General features: G+C 37.8%; 1 protein-coding gene across 1 annotated transcript in view; it reads right to left on the bottom strand.

Moving 5' to 3' along the window:
* The window catches only part of LOC129044594 (contactin-associated protein-like 3), a 237,117-nt gene that overhangs the window by 24,865 nt on the left and 188,468 nt on the right, over nt 1-23,784 (bottom strand). The window contains 5 exon segments of the mRNA XM_054502601.2: nt 4,892-5,131; nt 7,533-7,751; nt 8,788-8,958; nt 14,192-14,319; nt 23,169-23,325. Coding sequence (XP_054358576.1) covers nt 4,892-5,131; nt 7,533-7,751; nt 8,788-8,958; nt 14,192-14,319; nt 23,169-23,325 — 915 coding nt within the window.

The raw sequence follows: 23,784 nt of genomic DNA, 5'->3' as shown, positions 1-23,784 counted from the left end.
TTTCTTTAATCTCTTTCAACAACGTTTTATAGTTTTCAGTGTCTAAGTCTTTCACTTTCTCGGTTAAGTTTATTTCTAAGTTTTTTATTCTTTTTGATGATATTGCAAATGGAATTGTTTCCTTAATCTCACTTTCAGATTTTTCATTGCTAGTGTAGAGAAATACAACCAAATTTTTGGTGTTAATTTTGTATCCTGCAACTTTGCTGAATTTATTTTCTCTTAACAGCTTTTATTTTCTGAAGAGTTTTCTACATATCAGATAATGTAATCTGAGAGCGAGATAGCCCTTCTGTTCAAATGTGGATGCCTTTTATTTCTTCTTCTTGCTTAATGACTTTAGCTGGAACTTCCAGTACTATGATAAATACAGGTGGTAAAACTGGGCATACTTGTCGTGTTTCTTATTTTATGGAAGAAGCTTTCACCATTGAGTATGATGTTGGTTGTAGGTTTTTCATATATGGCCTTTATCATATTGAGAAAGTTCCCTTCTATTCCTAGTTTATTGAGTGTTTTTGTTTTTAAATCATGAAAGGTTACTGGAGTTTGTTAAATTTTTTTTTCAGCAACAATGAAGATAATCGTGTTTTTTTCCCCCCTCATTCTATTAATCTTGTGTAATATGTTGACTGATTTTCATTTGTTGAACCACTCCTGAAATCCTGGGATAAATCCTACTAGGTTTTGGTATACAGGCCTTTTAATATACTTCACGACAATGTTTTATTTTCTTTAGTGATTGCTCTAAGCTTGCATTATATATATCTTATCAATAATATGCTTCAGGTTAACACTAACTTAATACAAGTGAGATTTAGGCAAGTTATTTCTACATAGCTCTATTTCTTCTCTTTTGGAACTATTTTTCTGCATACCAAACCCATTATTATTTTATACAATTTGTTCTCTTTTTAAAAAATCTGAGAAAAGAAAAAAAGAGCAAGTAAATATTTATAGACTTTGTCTATAAACTCTCTTATTTACCATTTCTAGTTCTCTTTCTTTGTTCCTCTGACTCATGTTACCATTTGGTGTCATTCCTTATTTCAGTACAGCCTTGCTCCCATCTGTCTCCTCTGTGCTGTTCTTTTGTAATATATTTCTATAGGCCCGACAATGAAAATATATACATTATATATTTGTATATTCTCTATTATAGTTTTATACATTGCTTTTTAAAATAGTTAAGCACTGAAAAGGGTAAGAAATATGACATTATACTTTCTTTTATAATTACCTGCACACTTACCTTTATTAGTGCTATTTGTTTTTTGTGTGTAGATTCAGATTATTGTCTGGGTTATATCCCTTCAGCCTGAAGGAACGTTCTTTGTTATTTCCTCTAATGCAGGCTAATAGCAGTGAATTCTCTGCTTTTTGTAACTAGGGATATATTTTACTATCTTTTTTAATTTTTAGTTTTTATGAATACCTAATAGTTGTACGTATTTATGGGGTACAGGTAATATTTTGATACAACCAAACAATGTGTAATGATCAAATCAGGGTAACTGAGATATCCATCACCTTAAACATTTATCATTTCTTTTTGTTAGGCATATTCCAGTTCCACTCTTCTAGTTATTTTGAAATATACAATAAATTATTGTTAACTATAGTCATCCGGTGCTACTGAACATGAAAGATGGTTTTGCTGGGTGTGAGTTTCTTCATGACAATGGTCTTCTTTCATCTCTTTCAATATGTTATCTCGCTGTCCTGTGGCCTCCATTCTCTCAGATTAGAAGTTAGCTGTTGATCCTGGCATTTCCTTATATATATGATTTTTCTCTTACTGCTTTTAAAATTTCCTTCTTGACTTTCGCTTTCAAAGTTTTTAATAAGATGTGTCTGGATATAATCTTCTTTGTGTCATCTGTATTTCACTGAGCTTCTGTATCTTAGATTAATGATTTTTATTAATTTGGGGATGTTTTCAACCATTATTTTTCAAATATTTTTTTCTGATCCTTCTCTCTCTCCTGGTATTTTCAATTACGTATATGTTGGTGTGCTTGGTTATGTCTGATATTTCTCTGATGCTCTGTTTATTTTTTATTATTATTTCTCTGTATTCTTCAGGATACATAATCTCTATTGAGCTTGCTTCAAGTTTGCTGATTCTTTTTTCTTTTCTCTGTTAAACTTCCCTGGCTTAACTCATTACTCTTTCGGAGTTATCAACATTCTCTTAATTGCTTACTGCCAATATCTTCATACCACTATGCTTAAACTTATCCATGCTCTGTTCCAAATAGAAATGAGTTCACTCGGGGAGGGATACCAAGCTGTGTATTTGCATGGCCTCCCTCTACCTCTTGGTTAAATGTGCCTCACTGCTTTGAAGCTGTGGGGAGTGAGTGGCCTGCTCCTTTGTAGTAAAACCTCTGCTTACAAGTAAGGCACAGGGTGGGAAAGGTAACTTCTTGCCTTGCCTCTCCTGGTGGAGAAACTGTTCCTTACAAGCAAGCTGGAATGAAGGCAATTGGGACACAGGATTTTCCAGCTGCCACACCTGAAGACCTTATGTCCTGGAATGAGGAGTTGGTGTAGGAAGGAAACCCCAGACTTCTCAGCTGTTTCTGCATGGACAGAGCTTCTGTCCTACAAAACTGGGGATGATAAGAAGTGCTGGCCCCCAATCTTGGGGTAATGCAGTATCTCTGGAGTAGGACCAGGGTAGAGAGAAACCTTTGGCTTCTTGGCTATATCCATATAGAGTGGAGCTTCCGTCATACTGAGCTAGGGATGGGGAGGTGCAGGGAGAGGGTCTTGGCTTAAATGCCTCAAACTCTCACTGTTATTACTGATTAATAAATGTTTCTTCATTTGATGTATTTCCTTAGGATATTTTCTAAAGACTTTCAATAGTTGTTTTTAAAAATAATAATTTTTACTAGTTATGCCTGTTTCTTATGAGAGAGGGTTTACAGAACTCCTTATGTGGCCAGCCTGGAAATGCCAGAGTACCAGGTTTTTTATTTGAATTTTACCTCCTCTTTAAAAATCGATTTGCTTTGTAGGAAGCATGAAACAGAACTCCTGAAGTAACTAGAGAAAATGTGATTTGAAGACTAACCCTCCTTCAAGGTCAGAACTTAGAAATGTTCTTTTATACCAAAGATGTTTCTCAGATTTACTGTTTGGATATAAAGGCTAATCCAAAGTGGCATCTACAGCATTCTGAGAGAGAAAAGTCGAAGGGCTTTCAGCTTCTCTTAAAACACTTTATGAAAGGTTGATATTTTAATTTTATATCAAGTTAATTCCAAAAATGTGTTTAGTACACACATACACATACACACACACCCCAAATATACCTGTAAATAAAAAGAAAATGTTGGGTGATGATCACTGTCTTGGAATACTACTCCACTCTTTCCATTTCCATAAAATATAAAGAATTTACTGAAAATCCAGATCATTCTTATTAGATTAGGTAATCTAACTATAACATATGCCCCAGCCACTGGAGGACCATTTTCCATTTACTTACCATATAATGTTTATCGTTAAGAAAATTTTGGGTTATAAAATAACATTCAAATTGCACTTAGAAATCAGCACTTGTGCTCATGAAGGAGTGGTTACTCCTGATGTTGGCTTTCGGATATAAAAAGGGCTCTGTATTTGTACCAGAGCTATGAGATTTGTTAGCACAGAGATCTTCAGGACTAATAAAAGACATATGCAAGACCTTTTGAAAATTTAAATGACTTCTAGATAATGAATCCTCAAAATTCTTTTGAAAGTCACACAATTTTATAGTGATTAAAGCCTGTTTTGCTGCTAAAAATAGTATGTGTAACAGCCCAGAGACACTTAAAAACACAATTACATTTTAGCTCCGATGACTCAATATTGTAAAAGGTTTCATAAAAGTATTATATTAAATAAGTCAGTACAGAGTACTTAATACTAAAATCAGTCCCTTTTTCCTTTTCTTTTTTTTTTTTTTCTTTCCCCAAGACGGAGTCTCACTCTGTCGCCCAGGAGGGAATGCAGTGGTGCGATCTCGACTCACTGAAACCTCTGCCTCCCGGGTTCAAGCAATTCTCCTGCCTCAGCCTCCCGAGTAGCTGGGATGCCCGGCTAATTTTTGTATTTTTAGTAAAGATGAGGTTTCACCATGTTGGCCAGGCTGGTCTTGAATTCCTGACCTCGTGATCCGCCTGCCTTGGCCTCCCAAAGTGCTGGGATTACAGGCATGAGCCACCACGCCCAGCCCTTTTCTTTTGAAAACATGATTGTACCTGAGCAGAAGCTGTGTGATACCCCACTACACTCCTTTAAGAAGAGTCAAACATCATAGAGCAAAGTGTTTGAGTGATCCTGTTAATGACTGTCAATATTTAGTTAAATATTATTTTCCCCTTCTAGTTAGTATGCTTGTTTTATAAGAAAAGACATTTCTATAAAGGCCTTTTGAATCACTTAAAGTCATTGTCACAAGGGACAATGGGTAAGACGATTGCTCAAGCCTAGGAGTTCAAGTCCAACCTGGGCAACAGAGAGGCTTGAATAGCAATAAGTTGTCTCTAAAAATTAAAAACAAAAATAACAATGATGCTTTACTGATGTTAAAATTAGAATAGTACAAGGACAGAGTTTTGAAAACCAAATTATTTCAAGAGGATTAGCATTGAACAGATGCTAGGGGTAACCCAGAGATCTTCTAAACAAGAAACCCAGAGAGGACTGATAGACTGAAGTTTTCAAAAACAGTCATATCCCTTCTAAATTCAATAGAGGAATTTGGTACAGAAATTATTCCATTTCAAATAATTCAATCTTATTCTTTCTTTATAATATCAAATGCCAGAAGCATTCTTCATATTATTTAAGTTTCACGTACTTTCCCTATAACCTGCTCCTTAGTCACCCTTACCATTGGAGCAGAACGGCCCATCATAGGCTGAGAAGGCACAGTCACAGGTGACCCCTCTGCGTTTCTCTCTGCATCTCCCTCCATTGCGACACAAGTGTCCATAGGTGCTGCAGTGTCCTGCACACCCTGGCTCCACTCCTGGCGTCACTGTGGCTCTTTCTTCCAGATCCAGGGCCACCCCGTTCAACTGCAGAGACCGAATGCATCCTAGAAAGCCTCTCTGTCTGGTGGCCGTTCCACCTACAATGGAAACACTGCAAATAGAAATGTGTTCCTTGGTATTTTATTCAGGATTTTATGTCCATGTCAAACTCAGGCCTTATGGAGAGTGGCAATAATCACAATGTGTCAAAAAATTTTGTGAACATACACAATTTTGAAAATATAACTGTTATGAGATATGAAGCTTTAAATGACATTGAATAAAACATTTATTTACATAACTTTCAAACATGGTGAGTCTGGCAAATAGTCCTTCTAAAAACATTTCCTTAACTTCAGGTAAGAAAGAATTTCACTTTAGTTCCTTTACAAAGAACAAAATACATAATATAAACCACATCAAACACTATTTCACTTTCTGTATGAATAAGAATGTGCATTCATCAAACATTATTTTAATTTCTTTATGAGTAAGAATGTGCATTATAATGGTTAGGTGTGAACTTCCAAATTTTTCACAATAATAAAAATACATATGGATAAATTTCTTACTTGGATGGACTCTAAAAATAAAGTGTGAAAGGAAATGGAGAAGCAAAGGAGGGGAAGTTGGAAGGGGTGACACTGTACCCCAGGATCTCCTCCTCTCAGAGGATACAGTGCTAAACAGTAATTGAATACTGCATGCATGCATATTTTGTCACATCAAACTTGAATGCTGAAGAAACCATTTAGAGAGGTTTACACTCTCTACAGGTTTACACCATTTACAGAGGTTTGTCACTGTGTAGTGACAAACACCATTATGAAGGCGACAATTCTCAATGTTAGGAGCATGGAAATTACCTAGAGTTTCTGGAAAATGCAGAGTTTTTAGCCTCCTCCCAGAGATTCCAATTCGGTGGGCCTAAGGTGGGGGCCCCAAATCTGAACTATCAATCAGCTTTGTGGGTGATTCTGAAGCCAGTGATTCATCCACCGCAATGAATGCTGATTCTAGGTGAATTTTATGCTAATTGTGTTTCTAGGCATTCCCTTAAATAATCTTCAAGATTACAAGTGAGAAAATCAAGTTCTTGGTTTGACCCCTCCGTGTAGTCTTCCTTTCCAGTAGTTTGATGGTTTCATGTCCTTTGAAAAAGCCTCACTGCACCTTAATAGAAGAGCTAACCACGCGTGAAGCTAGGTTTTAGGAAGTCATGGTATAACACTCCATCCACATCCACATACATACGTGGGTTCACATGTAGCATTTAGTACCTGGAAGTTGTATCTACCCTCCCCTGTAAATTAGGTTGGATGATAATTTGTGATTTAGTCCAGTTTTAATTAGATTGCATCCTTATTCGCTTTAAAACGCTTAAGAAATGAACAAGTGAGAGCTTTAATCTGTGTAGCTCCTACGTTAGAATAGTTTCAAAAGCAATATAGCAAAATATATTTTTCCCAAGGGGAAAAATAAACAACAGTGATAAAACAGTAAGTAAGCAAACTAAAGGAAAGACTTCCAGAGCTATCACCTTTAAATAAACGGAGTGCAAGAACAGACGAGCCAGAACGGGTAATAAACAAGGAGCCTGTGATGAGAGCCCCAGAAGTGAGAACAGCAGCGAGGAAAACCGGGAGTGGGCTCCTGGAAGCCTGGCCCCAGGGAGGTGTGCAGTGCTGCTTCCAATCAGCGGGTATCCTGCGATCTGGTTTTGAGTGGACCCTGGAGGACTTCTGTCCCAATTACAAGCTCTCTAACTCCATCGAGAAGTGAAACTGAAGAAATGGATAAAAATGTCTAATGATCTCACTAATAGTGTTGATAAAATATAGCTGTCACATATGCCAATCCTCTGCAATATGAATGGTTCAAGTTTGGGGGTCGGCTATCCTGGGATCCCTCTCATTAGCTGGTTGCTCCACCACTCTGAGGCTTGGCTATCTCATCTGTAAACAGATGACAATACCTAAACATTGACACCTAAACACTGAGATACTGCAGGGCCCGGTGGCTCGCGCCTGTAATCCCAGCACTTTGGGAGGCTGAGGCGGGTGGATCACAAGGTCAAGAGATCACGACCATCCTGGCCAACATGGTGAAACCGTGTCTCTACTAAAAATACAAAAATTAGCCAGGTGTGGTGGCACCTGCGCCTGTAATCGCAGCTACTCAGGAGGCTGAGGCAGGAGACTCGCTTGAACCCGGCAGGTGGAGGTTTTAGTGGGCTGAGATTGCGCCACTGCACTCCAGCCTGGGCGACACAGTGAGACTCTGTCTGAAAACAAAAACAAAAACAAACAAACAAACAAAAAATGTCAAATAAGAAGCACACAGCAAGCTCCTGGAACCTACCAGGTTATCAGCAAATAGTACCAATAGCAGTAGTTGTTACTGTTGGCAACTGTTGCTCTCAGTACATTACAGTTCTTATTTTCTTTTGGTCCCTCTCTGGACTCACACTAAATTCAGTTATAAACCACCAGCACTCACCAATGAAGAGCTGGCTGTTGAGCTGTAAACGAACGTGCCCATCAGCAGGGGCAGGCTGCATCTTCTGAGGAAGCTGATCAACTTGAAGAGACGCTCCTTTAACATTTCTCTCTGCCCTCACGTGGTGCCACTGATTGTCATTAAAGGGAGTGGGTGACTGCACCGTGACCTCACAAGGTCCATTCCCCACATCAAAGGAAAAGGTCACTTCTGTGGGAGCTAGAAATATTAGATATGAATATTGCTCAAGCAAATTCACAGAAAACTGAGTCTTGTGCACACAGAGGAAAACATGAAGGCATGCTCAGGATGGAAGGAGATAATGACGGTGATGCAGAAAAACGTGACTGTGAGTTAGGGGGGTGGGGCATAATAAATCTGTATCCTGGAGGAAAACAGAACGGATTTTAACATATTTATCCTTAGAGTTCACAACTCAACCTTGTTAAGTCCTAAATAGTAGAGATATGTACCCATAGCTGGAATACCCATAGCTATGTACCCATAGCTAGAATACCAAATAGTATTTGTTTTTGAGGTTTCAGTAATTTTATTTACAAACGGCTCAAAGTCTCATCTAATTCTATAAACACCGAATGTAAATTTTGACAGTCATAAATTAAGCTATGAGTACATGAAAAACAATATGTCTGGTCCAATATTTTTGGAAATCAGTAAACAATGTGATGAGTTTGGTTTAAAGCTCTGGCTCTGCTGTCCTGTACTCTAGGGAAGGAATGACATTTTAATGGATTATTACTTGCTTCATGCTTCATTGTTTTATTTTCTCTTAAAAATGATTACTGGCTGGGTGTGGCAGTTCACACCTGTAATCCCAGCACTTTGGGAACCCGAGGCAGGCGGATCACTTGAGGCCAGGAGTTGAAGACCAGCCTGGTCAACATGGCAAAACCCCATCTCTACCAAAAATACAAAAATTAGCTGGGCATGGTGGTGCACGCCTATAGTCCCAACTACTCAGGAGACTGAGGCAGGAGAATTGCTTGAACCCAGGAGGCTGAGGTTGCAGTGAGCCAAGATAGTGCCACTGCACTCCAGCATGGGTGACATAGCAAAATCCTCTCTCTCTCCCTCTCTCAAAAAAAAAAAAAAATTACCTAAAATCATAGAAGTTTAGTGTTTTATAATGAAATAGAATCACAAAGTAAGAATGAAATACTAACATTTTATTGAGTTAAAGCTTTTATTGCTAAATGATGGGTATCCTGTGACTTGTCCAGAGTGGCCAGCTTACCCCGCAGCTCAATCCTGATGAAGTCTGTGATCCCCAGGTTCTCCATAAACACCCCAGAGGAAACTGTGGTCTTAAAAAAGAAACACACGTCAGCAGTGAGTTCTCCATGGAAAGCAGGGAAATGAAGGTATGAAGTCTCAGTGTTGAAGGAAGCTGAATTCCAAAATGACTCTGTTTACAATAGAGAAAACGACAAAACGAAAAAAAGTCATGAAACAGAAATAAGTTACATTTGATACAGGATTATGACTGCTAAATACATTAATAGAATCTATATGAGCTTTCACTGGGGGTTCTGAGCATCCATGTCATATATTGATGACATCAAGAGCTAAATGGTGATTATGTTGAGGATTAGAATTCTGTGTTCAGAGAAGGCCAAACAAAAGCAAAGCAAAAGCAATGAAACCAGTTGGGAGATTGCGCAGCAACACAATAGGGACAGGGTCAAGTTCAGAATCACCTCAAAGGTACGACCAACAGAACTTACTGAAGAACTCGGTAAGATGTGAGAAGAAGGATGGAGTCTGAGATGACTTTGGGGTTTTTGGTCTAACTGGGAGGGGAAATAATTCTGAAGAAGCAGGTTTGAGCAGCAGCTCAGTTTGGGACATGTTTCATTTGAGATATCTATTAGGCATCCAAGTGGAGATTTGAAGGAGGTAGTTGGATAAATGACTCCAGAAGCCAGAACACAGACTCTTGCTTTCTTTCCTGCACACACACACACACACACACACACACACACACACACACACACACACACAGTCTTAATTCCTTTCATGGCAAGAACAACCAAGAACAAGAAGAAGCTTATTTGTTCCCTTCTGTCCAAAACCCATCCCAGGACTGCACATCACACGTATTCCTGAGGCCTCTTTAGTGTCCTTCATTCTGGTACAATGTGTCAGTCTTTTCTTATCTTTTGTGTTCTTTTGACTTTTTGGTATTTTTCAGTTGACTTGCAGAATGTTCCTCAACTTGGATTTGTCTGACATACTCATGATTGGATTCATGTTGTGCATTTTTGTCAAAAATACCGCAGAAGGGCCGCTGTGTTCTTCTCAGTGTGTTGCAGCAGCAGGCAGCAATGCTGATCAGCCCATCACTGGTCCTGTTAGTTTCAACTGCCTTGTAAAGTGGCATTTGTCGAGTTTCTCCAACATGAAGTTATTATTTTTCTCTTTGTAATTCATGTATTTTTGACATTTTAAGGTTACAGAAACACAACTTTACCCAGTTTAAAATTTTTTCATCCAATGGTTTTACAATATATTGATGGCTCCTGATTGAATTTTTATTCTGATGGCTGCCAATGGTGATTTTCTAAGCTCTGTCATTCCTTCCACATTAATTGGTTGACATGCCTCCGTTAGAAATAGCTTTTCTCAGCTAGGCGCGGTGGCTCACGCCTGTAACCCCAGCACTTTGGGAGGCCAAGGCGGGCGGATCACGAGGTCAAGAGATCCAGACCATCCTGGCTAACACGGTGAAACCCAGTCTCTACTAAAAATACAAAAAATTAGCCAGGCATGGTGGTGGGTGCCTGTAGTCCCAGCTACTCGGGAGGCTGAGGCAGGAGAATGGTGTGAACCCGGGAGGCGGAGCTTGCAGTGAGCCGAGATCGTACCACTGCACTCCAGCCTGCGCAACAGAGCAACACTCCATCTCAAAAACAAACAAACAACAACAACAAAAAAACAAGAAATAGCTTTTCTCTTGATCTTTTACTAATTTATTTGTGTATTTATCCATTTGTTTGTTCACATCACTCTTGAATTTGTATTCTATTCAGTGGCTTATACTCTGTAACTTATTTTGATGCTTAAGTTGTCTCAAATGTGGCAGCTCCTTTAAGCTGACACCCATGCCTTTTTCAGCTTTTTTTTTTCCCTTTTGTCATAACAAAATGATCCAGGCTCATCTTAAATTTTCTCTTCCACATTTCTGGAATCAGCCATTTCTTCAAGGAGTTGTGGTTTCTTTTTTAGCAGAGAATGATAGAAAATGGTGATTAGAAGCCCAGATCTGCAGGCTATTTACTAGGGTGTCATTGCTTCTAGCCCTCTCAGTAGTCAGCTAGGAAATATGTGTATTTGTATCTCTCTCTCTCTCTCTCTCATACACACACAGAGTCTCTCTCTTCTATGTGTATTCTATAGTTATCTATTATGTATATTAAAATCCATGAGTTCACGTGGATACCTCCGTTTTTAACCCAGTACCACAGGGTTCATTACAGTCTTCCTCCTTCTCACATGTATAACTGTTTCCTTAGTGAGAAGGTCCCTCCTACTCTCCTCACTGTATTTACATATCTGCTCATTTCCCAGTGTGGAACCAAGCTTCTAACCCAGTGGTCATTCCTTGACCCTATCCCTGCAGATCCCCTAGTCCCAGCTGCCCCAAAAGAAGGGAAAAGAATCAATAAGTGTTATGTTAAAGAAAACAGAGATGAAGATAAGGAAAGGAAAAGAGAAAGGAAGAGGAAGCTACAAGTTTTACAGAAGGGAATATTTTATTTTTCTTCTTTCTTCATTAATCAATTTATTTATTTATTTTAGAGATGAGGTTTCACTTTGTCACCCAGGCTACAGTGCAGTGGCATGATCATAGTTCACTGCCACCTCACATGCCTGGGCTCAAGAGATCATCTCACCTAAGCCTTCCTAGTTGCTGGGACTACAGGCCACCATGCCCAGCTAATGTTTAGTTTTTTTGTAAGACACGGGGTCTCACCATCTTGTCCGGGCTTGTGTTGAACTCCTAGGCTCAAGCAATCCTCCCATCTCCGTCTCCCAAAAAGAGAAGGGAATATTTCAAATATCACACTTGCTCTTCTCCATACTTTCAGAAGTCTTGCTGAAAGTAGGATATAAACTGAAGGTGAATGACATATCCTGAAGAGTCTCACAAATACAGCCGCATTTGGAGAGAAATGAAGGGCTGAGGTGAATTTCCAGAGAGAAAATAATCTAGAAAATGTTTTTTAGAAGTACAGAGTACCTACAAACCAGTGTTTGATGTCAGAGTATCAATAGGCAGGGGAAAAAGCTACAAATTTCCAGGGGTTATTACTGAACTGTGGAGGCATCTGAAGCCTGCAGATATGCCCTCCATGCTTCAGTGTGATGCCTGGCACAGGACATTTAATAATTCTTGAAGATAAAACAGCACAGAGAATGGCCAGTAAATCAGATACAATTCAACAGATCCCTCCCTTGAGCTCTTAGATTATGGGAAAAAATATTGATAGGATGACCAACTCTAGTCCTGCTATTACAGTTCAGAATGGACAAGAAGTATGTGTCTGATTGTGAAGAGATGAATGTCAAGAAGAATTCAACTCCATTCCATATAAATGAATTAAATGTCTGGACAGACCTGCCAGAGAGACCTGTAGTGTACACTTACACTACAAGTATAAACAATGTTTTAAAAAGCACAGAAACAGTGCAAACATACTGAGAAAGAAAAAGAAAGAAAGAAGACAGGAAACAAAGAAAGAGACAGGAAGAAAGAGAAAGAAAGAAGAGAGGGAGGGAGGGAGTGGGGAAGAAAGGAAGGAAGGAAGGAGTATAAAAGCCAGACTGAATGGGAGGGAGGAAGGGAGGGAGGGAAAGAGGGAGGGGGGGAGGAAGGAAGGAAGGAGCCATCTGAATGGGAAGGAGGAAGGAAATTAAGAGAGAACACAAGGGAAGAAAAATTTCATAAGAGTTTCACACTATGGGAATAATATAAAAACCAATTCAGTAAAATAAGAGCTAAAATATGAGATAATTTAAACAAAAAAGATGATTTTTAAGGAAAAAAAATCAAAGACCCAAACAAAATCACAGAGGTAATAGATAAATCAGAAATATCTAGAAATGGAGAACACAGCTGATAACAAATTACTGACATTGGGAAAAGCTTAGAATAGTCATTTGAATGCGTAGGAGAAGGACAAAGAGATTAAAGCCATTGGAAGAAACAGAAACAATGTATGAGCGGCAAAGGAAACAAGTCAACAGTCCCAGATGCAGAGAATCCAACAAATGAAACAAAGTATTCAAAGCATAATAAAAACCATTTTTTCTTAAAAGAGAACAGAATATTTTGGTCAAAATAAGCATATTTCATTTTAGAAAAAATTAACAGAATAATTAATGCTAAGGCATATTCTGAATAAGTTTTTGAAATTGAAGGATAACATATCTGTCAAAAGCTGTGAAGAGTCTGAGATTTCACCCTACTTGCAAGATAACAATTTAGCTTGCCACAGATTAATGGATGCTGACAGAAAACACAAAATTTCCGGGTCAGAGTTAAAGAACTTTATTGTTCACAGCACAGCAGGCAGCACGAGCGTCGGAATATTTGCATTGGTTTCCCCGTATCTCCAAATTTCACAGGGCAACACAATCCATTGGCCCAGGTGGATGCTACACACACAGTGGGTAGGTTTGCATCTCAGATGAGGAGCCCCCAGACAAGGGTCCGGGACTCCTTCATCAAGCAGGAGACAAGCCGGTCCCCCTCCTCTCTGGGGAGTGAGTACGCATTGATAGTGATGTTGTGTTCTCTTTGAACTACTTAGCTGCCTACACGACTGGCTACAGAAACTGCTTGGTATTAGGGGATGGAGACGCCATGCTATCTGGCACACTCGGCAAGAACGTACAGAGATGCTCAGGCTCCTTGTTGAACCACCTCTCTCAGAAGTAGCCTCCACACATTGAGGTAGAACAGGAAATGAAAATACATTTAGTCTCAGACTTCTCCACAGCAACATATGATGCTAGTGGATAAGAAACACTATTACAATTTTTCTGAGGGAAAGAAGATTTTTACTAGCTTAGTTGTAGTTCCTGTGCTAGGCAGTAGGTAGATCCTCAAAGAACCCTGGGCTTATAGCGCCACTGAGGTGGGGGAGGGAGGACTTGACCATGAAAGCCACCCATGAATGAAAATGCTGCAGGAAAGAGATTAATACACATTCAGTGCCATGTAATGTAACACAGTACGTACAGAGGTCAGAAAATAGAGAGTGTGATCCAATAATTTCCTACCACTATAGTTGTCTGAAGAGTATAAGGGCAATGAATAAATATCCCTTAGCATTCAGAAAACAGTTCATCTCATGATTGTTCTGGAAAAAATACAATAAACTGATAATAAATCCAGCCAAGCAAGTACTAAGTTAAAACAAAGATGATTCATTTTCTATAAACTAATGCTTCAGTAAGGAAACACAGATCTTCAGTACTGACTGTGCCTTTATGGTATGTGTGTTTTCCTGATATTCGCCCCGGTCCTAGTACTGCCACTATTTTCTTTCTGGCAAGAACAAGGGCATTTGTCTACTCCTTTATAACCAAAAAAAGTTATTATGAAAAGAAAGCTTTTTCTTGCCACTACTTACTGTCTCCGCGGCAGAGCAGTGGCCCCAGAGTATAAGCTGCTTCGGAATGTGGTCGGCCTGCGTCCGTCATCACAATCCGAGTGACTGGCAGGTGCTCCTTTTGGGAAAGGACTATTGTGTCACTAGTCCTAAAGAACAACCACCGAAACCATTAAAATTATTCTGATTAACATACGGGCAAAATTAACTCTGATCTCTTATCTCAATTTGAAACCAACATCATAGAGCTTAACGGAATACTTAACATTTTCAGTATTTTGGGAGCACAGAGACTACCATGACTCTAAATCAGGGATGGGCAAACATTTTGTGTAAAGGACCATACAGTAAGCTATCTTACCTCAGCAGGCCATGCAGCTTCTCACAGCAACTACTCAACTCTGCCACCAAAGTGTGAAAGCAGCCACAGACACAGGCATGGCTGGGTTGCAATAAAAATTTATGGATATGAAATCTGAATTTCATACAAGTTTTATATGCCATGAAATATTCTTTTTATTTTTCAACCTTTTAAAAATGTAAAGAAAACATTCTTAGTTCACTGCCATGCAAAAATAGACTAGTGGTCTGGATTTCGCCCAAAGCAAGAGGTTATCAATTCCTGACCCGTTTGCCAATTCCTGATCCAAATGATTACAGAGAAGGGAAAAAATCAAGAAGGTAACTTCCCTTCTAAAATTGTCTTAGAATAATATCTAAGTGATTATTCATTACAAATAAAAATAGTAACACTGGATTTAGATATTCATTTTGCAGAATATTAATTTATCATTTTTTTTAAAGTCCTTTTATGATTACTGGATATTTCTTTCCTTGTTAACTTTGTAAATGGAAAATGAATCGCACAGATTCAAAACCAAATACATACTACACCCTTATAAGTAATATATAGACTAATGAGTGTGAAAGTGGTCTGTGAAACACTGCTCCCAGTAGTTCACGCAACAAACACAGGCCAGGCACAGCGGCTCATGCCTGTAATTCCAACACTTTAGGAGACTGGGGTGGGCAGATTGCTTGAGCTCTGGAGTTCGAAACCAGCCTGGGCAACAGAGTGAGGTCCCGTCTCTACAAAAAATACAAAAATTAGCTGGGTGTGATGGTGCACACCTGTAGTCCCAGCTACATGGGAGGCTGAGGTGGGAGGATCCCTTGAGCCTGGGAGGTAGAGGCTGTAGTGAGCCATGTTTGTACCACTGCACTCCACCCTGGGTGACAAAGTGAGACCCTGTCTCAAAAAATACAAAAAACAAACAACAAAAAACCCCAAACACTTAGCGCCCACCTTTGGTCGAACAGACACTGTCCTGGGAATTGAGGACACAGAGTAAAAAATATAGTCTCTGCCTTCTGAAAGCACACAGCCTATTGAATACCATGAGTATTAATTATGTGACTGGGAAAATAAACGCACACGTCTGGGTCCAATACAAAGAGACCTGGAGGATCCCCTAGGGGAACCTGGGGTCCTGGTCTTAGCTATGCCACTAATTTTGTCTCTGGCCAAAATAAAGGCATTTGTCTACTCTGCTGCAAAAGTATTTTATTATATATGTGTATATAACTGTATATGTAATAAATATTTGGCCAATAATAAATATTGCATATATGCATACATAATAAAATGCTTGTATTTATATACTTTTGGTTATATTTTATTACATATATGTCTCAACTGCATGTATATTCCGATTTACAGACAAAACACTCTTAGTCCAGTTATGGTTAGAAACTCTACAGTATCTAGTAAATACTGTATTTTTTAAATTGCCCAGTTCTCAAACCTTCTTTTGTATGCATTTGTGGCAAAAGATCACAATAATTGATATTTCATCATTGCAACACTTTTGTATTTTCAAAATAAGGCTTTCTGAATTAAAAAAATTAAATTGGCATGTCAGAGTTGTACATATACTGGGGGCACATGTGCTATTTTGATACTAGAATACAATGCATAATGATCAAATCAGGGTAACTGGGATTTCCATCACTTTGAGCATTTATCCTCTGTGGTGGGAACATTACAATTCTCTTCTAGCTATTTTGAAATATCCAATAAATTACTGTTAACTATAATTTCTCTAGTTCTATCAAATACTAGAATTTCTTTTACTTAACTCGACTTTTGTACCCATTAATCAACTTCTTTTATAAAAGACTTTAGGTATCAAAGTTTCAAATTGGAAAACATAAAACTAAAATAAAATGGCTATATTATTTAAGATTATTCCCTGAAAAAATACACTTAATGGTAAAGAAAGCTTATTTCTAAAATTCAGACTAAAACCCCGTTGCTTTACCTAGTTAAGATTCTGTTATTCATTTTTATGCAAAGAACAGAATATGGATTATCTAAAGGCATCACCATTCAGCCTTTAGAGTGGACTGATGGTAGACAAGCTAGAAATTTGTCTCCTGCTGAATGAGGTAGGTCTAGGAAATTTTTTATTAATGTGGTAGCCATTAAAAATTACCATTTCAACTTCTGTGGTCATCATTTTAGCAAGAAAGTCTAGTAGAGAAAATGCAATTTAATTATTTATGGAGGATGCTTGAATTTTAAAAGATCTATTTCACGTGAGCTGCAAGTTTCATTCCATTTTTAATACTGACTGTGCAAAATACTGAGAATGTGTAAATGAAATCCACAGTGCATTTCAGTTTAATTAGGGAAGATACTATAATAAAGTCTTGTTTTTTCAGTTGTTTTGGAAAGTCTGGTGTTTTCATTCTGAGCATAAAGATAGCCAGTGTTTTTCACCAGTTTCTTATTGTTACAGGCAGATTCCCAACCTTTGGAGATCAAAATAGAATACTCAGGATTTGTCATAGTTATCAGACTTCCTCAAAACTTCCTAATTAATATGGACATCTCATTTTTCTTTTCTCCCTATTATTTTCTAAAGCTTTTAATATAGTCTACACTTGGAAATAGTGCTTTCATAGGTGCCATAATCTCTTGCAGCAGTATTAAAAATTCAGTAGGAGAATTTTTAAAGACTTTTTGCTTTTATTTTATATTTTATTAAAAATTTTATTTATTAGAAATTCCTATGGTTCTGGAAATTGTACTTTCCTAGGAAGTGTGAAAACTTCTAAAAGCTACTACTTATTATTTGCCAGGGAACTTTATTTAAGGCAAAGTAGAGACATAAGTTTGGGAGGTTGCAAAGAAAGCTAAAAGGGAGAAATGGTGAGTCAACTTTTAACTTTTTTTTTTTTCTTTGAGACAGAGTCTCACTCTTGTCACGCAGGCTAGAGTGCAATGGTGCGATCTCTGCTCACTGCAACCTCCACCCCCAGGATTCAAGCGATTCTCCTGCCTCAGCCTCCTGAGTAGCTGGGATTACAGGCGTGCACCACTACGCTCAGCTAGTTTTTGTATTTTTAGTATAGACGGGGTTTCACCATGTTGGTCAGGCTGGTCTCCAACTCCTGACCTCATGATCCGCCCGCCTTGGCCTCCCAAAGTGCTGGGATAACAGGTGTGAGCCACCGCGCCCAGCCCAACTGTTAATGATTATTTTGGGGGAGTAGGTCGGCAATAATAAAATCATTATGATCCACATCTAACCCACTTAAAAAATTTCTAGATTCTCAGTTTCTGTTTAATTGCCTATTTTCTGGCCAATTCAACCTGCATTAATTACTACAGCAATACAGTATGTCTTGGCAGCTAACAGAACTAGTTTCTTCACTTTATTTTTCATCTTCAAAATTATCTTGCTTTTCCTTTCATCCTTAATTTCCATATGAATTTTAAAACCAGGTTGCTGCAATCCACACAAGTAAAAACACTTGGCCTTTTTTGGGATTTTGTTAAAATTACAGACTAATTTGAGGAGAATATCAACTTTAAAAGAGGGTATCTCAACAGCAGCATTACTGATATTTTGGGCTAATTTTTTTTGTTATGGTGGGGGCTGTCCTGTGCACTGTAGGATGCTTAGCAGCACCCTGATTTCTAATTAATAGACACTAATATAAACAACCTTCCTCTCTGTGTAATGACAAAAATGTCTTCAGACAATGCCAAATGTCCCAAGAGTCGAAGTCACCCCCGACTGAGAACTACTGCTTTAAGATACTGAGTCATACTATCCACGACAGTAGTGAGTCAATCCATTTATTTGGCTGTCCTTAATTCTCTTGAATAAGTTTTGTAATTTTTTCCATAAAAGTACTGCAGTTATTCCACAGAAATTTACATTTTTGTTAATATTGCAAATAAAATTTTTCTAGGTGTGTAACGGTAATTATTTTATGATTTTATAGAAATTCAAGTAATTCCTCAATATTGACTGACCATAAATTCAGCAAACTTACTGAACTCTCATTTTTCCTGATATTTCTTTATATTATTTTGGACTTTCTATGTAGGCAATCATATTATCTACAATATCTGTCAGGGTTGTTTCTTTTCCAAACTTTTTATCACTTACATCTATTTTATTTCCTCTTGTGTCTTTAACTGACACATGCATGAGGTTTTAAAAATTATATATTCATTATTGATTTCAGTTAAGAATATAGTTTCCATCATGACAGTTCCATAAAATTTGTTAAGATTCCACCCATTTACAAAATTTTTTATACTTATTCAACAATAATGTATAATACATTCTATATAAAAAAATTTTTCCTTACTAAACGATATATGGCTGCTATATCAAGTTTGTTAATTATAATATTAAAATATTCTTACCTGCTTCACTTACTCATTCCCAAAAATGTTATGTTAATTATTCTACTGTTTTGGGTGTCAATTTGCCTTTTCATATTTGTTACTTATATATATACACACACACACACACACACACACACACACACACATACACACACACACATATACACACACATATATACACACACATATATATACACACACATATATACACACATATATACACATATATATACACACACACACATATAGATATATATACACACACTTTTTTTTTTTTTTTGAGACAGAGTCGTGGTCTGTCGCCCAGGCTGGAGTGCAGTGGTGTGATCTCGGCTCACTGTACGCTCCGCCTTCCGGGTTCACGCCATTCTCCTGCCTCAGCCTCCCGAGTAGCTGGGACTACAGGCACCCACCACCATGCCTGGCTAATATTTTTTGTATTTTTAGTAGAGACTGGGTTTCACCTGTGTTAGCCAGGATGGTCTCGATCTTCTGACCTCGTGATCTGCCCGCCTCAGCCTCCCAAAGTGCTGGGATTACAGGCTTCAACCACGGCGCCCTGCCACTTCTTTATATATTTTAAACAATCTGATGATATACACAAGTGTAGTGAGATCTTTCTAGTGAGTTTATCTCAGCATTAGATAGAGTTCAAGTTTATCCCTAACAATGCTTTTCATCTTTGTCTGATATAATACAGCTATATCTGCTTTCTTTTGATTTGTATTTACTTGGTAAATATTTTCTATTCTTTTAGTTTCAACTTCACCGAGTGCTTATATTTTATCTTTTGTAAACAAGCTATAGCTTCTTTAAAAATCCAATATGATAAAATCTAATGTCTGGTTTTTAAAATGAACAGTTTACTCATATTTATTATGATTATTTGTACACTTGTATGCATTTAAACCATCTTATTTTATGCTTTTTATTTGTGGTTACTTTTAAGGACTCTAAGATAATCACACAAAAGTCCTATTTAAATTCTTAAGTAAAACAATATTACAGTTACATGTGTCATCATTATATTAGCAAAACAACTTGTGGATTTTTGCAGACAGTTGAATTATATGTTATATGTATATTTTAGAGAATATATTGGTCTATTTGAACATAGTCCACTATACATTTATACACATATATTGACTTGCAGCATAGTTCAATATTTTAAATCATTATAGTGCCTTTTAAATATATTTGTTTTTATAATAAATCTTTGGCATGTTATAGTTACTTGATAGAATATTCTTACTGTGCCTGAGGAACTGTCTGATCATAAACTTTTTTTTAAGTAATATGCTTTAGACGAGTTGCTGATTACAGGGACAACTTATGGAAAAATGGCGATGGTTTATATTAACAATACTACTTGCCCCATTAACGGACATATGCCTGAAGAGACTTAAAATAGCTTTCACTTTACTTTCATTCCCAAATACTATTTGTATTATAAACTTTCCACCAGGAAAACCTTACTAGGCACCTCAGTAATAGAAAATAAGTAATAAAGACTAAGATTTATGTTCTTATGTCTACACCTTAATCTAAATTATTACAATTATAAATCTTTTCATTTCATGAGACTGGTAAATTCCATTTTTATAAACTGGAAAATCAATTTTATTTGAAAAACTAAAATAGAAATTGTAATTTCCCACCCCCCCACCCCCATACACACTCCCACATTTACAAAACATAGTCTACAAGAGCTGGGATAGGATTTCAGAATGCTTATGGTCTTACTGTTGGATAGACCTGTCTACTGGAAGCTGCAAAGTAAATAAAATAAGGTTAAAAAGCAAATGACTCCACAATGCTCCCTTCTGAATGTAGGAGGGGAGTTAATTTTTAAAACCGGCTTCTCTCCTAAATTTTTTTCCAAATGAAAGCCCAGGGCTTCTGTCACACCAGTGCAGCCCTTGACGGTGCTGAAGTGACATGGCTAAGGGTGTCAGAGGACCTGCACCCACCTCAGTTCCTCCCATTCCCCTCCTCAAACTCCGTTCATGGGAGGGTCACGCAATACAGGTGGTTCCAAGTGATACGTTCCTCTGGGTACTGCCCTAAGCATATGTGAAGTCTACAATAAAGTATGCACTTAATACTAACAGAAGGCTCTGTAACAAAAAAACAGTTGACCAGCCTGGCCAATAGTGAAACCCCGTCTCTACTAAAAATACAAAAATTAGCCGGGCGTGGCACTCGGCTGTAATCCCAGCTACTCGGGAGGCTGAGGCAGGAGAATCGTTTGAATCCGGGAGGCGCAGGTTGCAGTGAGCCGAGATCGCACCACTGCACTCCAGCCTGGGCGACAGAGAGAGACTGTCTCAAAACAAAAACAGAACAAAACGGTTAACATTCTTCGAACTAAGTTATAAAGCCACGAGCATGTATGCCATTCTGGCTTTCTTGCAATAACCTGCCAATGCTCTCCTCTCTGACCTGTAGACAATGGGGGTGGGGACAGACCAATAAGCTGGAGGTCTTCTGAAGAGCCAGGAGCTGGAGGGCTGGAGCCCTCACAGCCAGGAGCCCCTTGTGGAATGGAGGAAATGAAAACCTCTAGGATTGTTAAAGATGTCCGTTAAAAGATTGGAAGGTCGCTGTTTGTCTCATTAGAGCCCAAAGCTAACACACATCATCATATTATCATAGCAGACACTTTAAAATGTACATCATACAAAATATTGTACAAAACCATTTTAACTGATGGGAAATTACTTCAGACCTGAAACTTACTGGTGGCCAGATTTGAAACTATGGATCAGATCTGTTCCTGTTACTCACTGCACTAAAACTGCATTCATTTTTAAGTCAGAGAAAGTTGTATTAAGATTGCACATCAAAATATTCAAAAAGAGTGTCTCATAAATCTGTATGATCATTTTGTAATTTTGAACTTGAGGAAGATTAAAAATAATATCCATGTAAATGTATAGTATGTATTCTATAGAAAGCTCCAGTAGATTCAAGTGAGTTTTCCCAACTTCACAATATTTTTTAAAGTGATGCAAAGTAGACTTTTTATGCCAAATAAATAAGTGGACTACCATGCAGGCCAAACAACTCAATTTTTAGGAATCAAATTACTGCTTAGATTAGCTATTTTATGTCCAAATCAATTATACTGACACCTGGATTGACCATTAACGTTTTTTATTTATTTATTATTATTATTATTTTTTTTTTAGGTGGAGTCTTGCTCTGTCGCCCAGGCTGGAGTGCAGTGGCACGATCTCGGCTCACTGCAACCTCTACCTCCTGGGTTAAGCAATTCTCCTGCCTCACCCTCCTGAGCGGCTGGGACTACAGGCACACACTGCCACACCCGGCTAATTTTTCTATTTTCAGTGGAGACAGGGTTTTGCCACACTGGCCAGGCTGGTCTCAACCTTCTGACCTCAGGTGATCCACCTGCCTTGGCCTCCCAAAGTGCTGTGATTACAGGCGTGAGCCACAGTGCCTGGCCTAAGTTTTTTTTTTAAAGCACGTACTCTACATGATCTAGTTGTTTTATGACAATGCTTTTTAAGTTGCTGATATGAACCCAAAGGTTGAAAACATTTACATATTACAAATAAAAAAAAAGAAAACCAATATGCATTTCCAGAATAACCTCAAAAAGAACTTCTGAAAAAGAGGCATTGCAATCTACATGAGAAAATTGTTTCTGCTCAAAGGAAAGCTTACAAAATAATTTTCAAATTCCGGAAATTCTATGTTAGTTGTTTCAAAGTGTGGTCTGCAGAACAGTTGGTGCTTGAAGCTTTGCTATTGCACTAAAGATTTCAATGAGTGTGGGAAATTGTTCCTTCTACAAAATAAACACAGTCCTTTTATGCAGGACCTCTCAGAGTTTCTTATGTTAATATTGTTAATTTCTAAAAGAAAGATAGAATATGCAGCATTATATCCCAAATCAATTTAAGACAAAGATTTGGAGGAATTTGCTTTTTGAATTGCCACATGAATACTACGTTAATTAATTAACTAAACTTCCCAGAGAATGATATTTGATTTCCAGTGAGTGGAAAACTTACCAGCTGTTTCTATTTTAGGAAAAATAAAAAACACATTATATAGTATTCACAATGAACTAGTAAATCTTTGGTCATAAAATTTAATCCTTAGATTAACTGATCATATTTCATCAAAACTTGTATTTCAGCTTGCTTGAACATACTTTAATCTAGTTACCTTATTGTACCAGCTTCTCTGACATTTAATTAACTATGCATAATTAAAGAATAAAAACCACATTTTTGTGCAGGGAAATCATGTGGAAATCACCATTCATTCCGGCCAGCATCACAGTTGCAGTAATACTGAGAATCAATGCAGTTCCCCTCTAATCCACAAGTACACTTTTGAGCATCAGGCAGAGAACCTCCCCAGTAAGTGTGTGTTTCATTGGTTCTTCCAACCCACCAGCTCAGTGGGGTTCCATCTGAAAGACAAGTATGAGAAAGATGACATATACTTTGTCTCTCACTACCACCCTCCCCATATAGCTCCCTTTACTCCCAGGTGTAAAGTGTATGTGTGAGAGGCAGAGAGAGAGAAAATGAGACTATACTTAAACACTTGTGTTTTACCTCTGAAACGTTTCTTTAAGCATGCTAACCAATGTGTTTCCCCCAATATTTCAATATCTAGGCTTAAATGATTCCCATCTATTTTTCTTCTATTAGAAATCAGTCAGTTGCATGTGATACATACTTTCTATAGAAATAACATTCAAAAAATTCACCATTAAAATAAATACCAGAGTAATTTGCACACTAAAGATAAAATCTATTTGAAATTATGAAATGTTCATTGAGAAAGTTTACTATTATACAAAGACATTGATTTATCTCATCCCATCTTTTTGCTAACTACCTGTATATTACACATCTGGAAAGAT

This window comes from Pongo pygmaeus, chromosome 13 (assembly GCF_028885625.2).
Source record: "Pongo pygmaeus isolate AG05252 chromosome 13, NHGRI_mPonPyg2-v2.0_pri, whole genome shotgun sequence".
Taxonomy (NCBI): Eukaryota; Metazoa; Chordata; class Mammalia; order Primates; family Hominidae; genus Pongo; species Pongo pygmaeus.
Note: the sequence above shows the minus strand (reverse complement) of the source record. Positions and strands in the feature narration are given on the sequence as shown.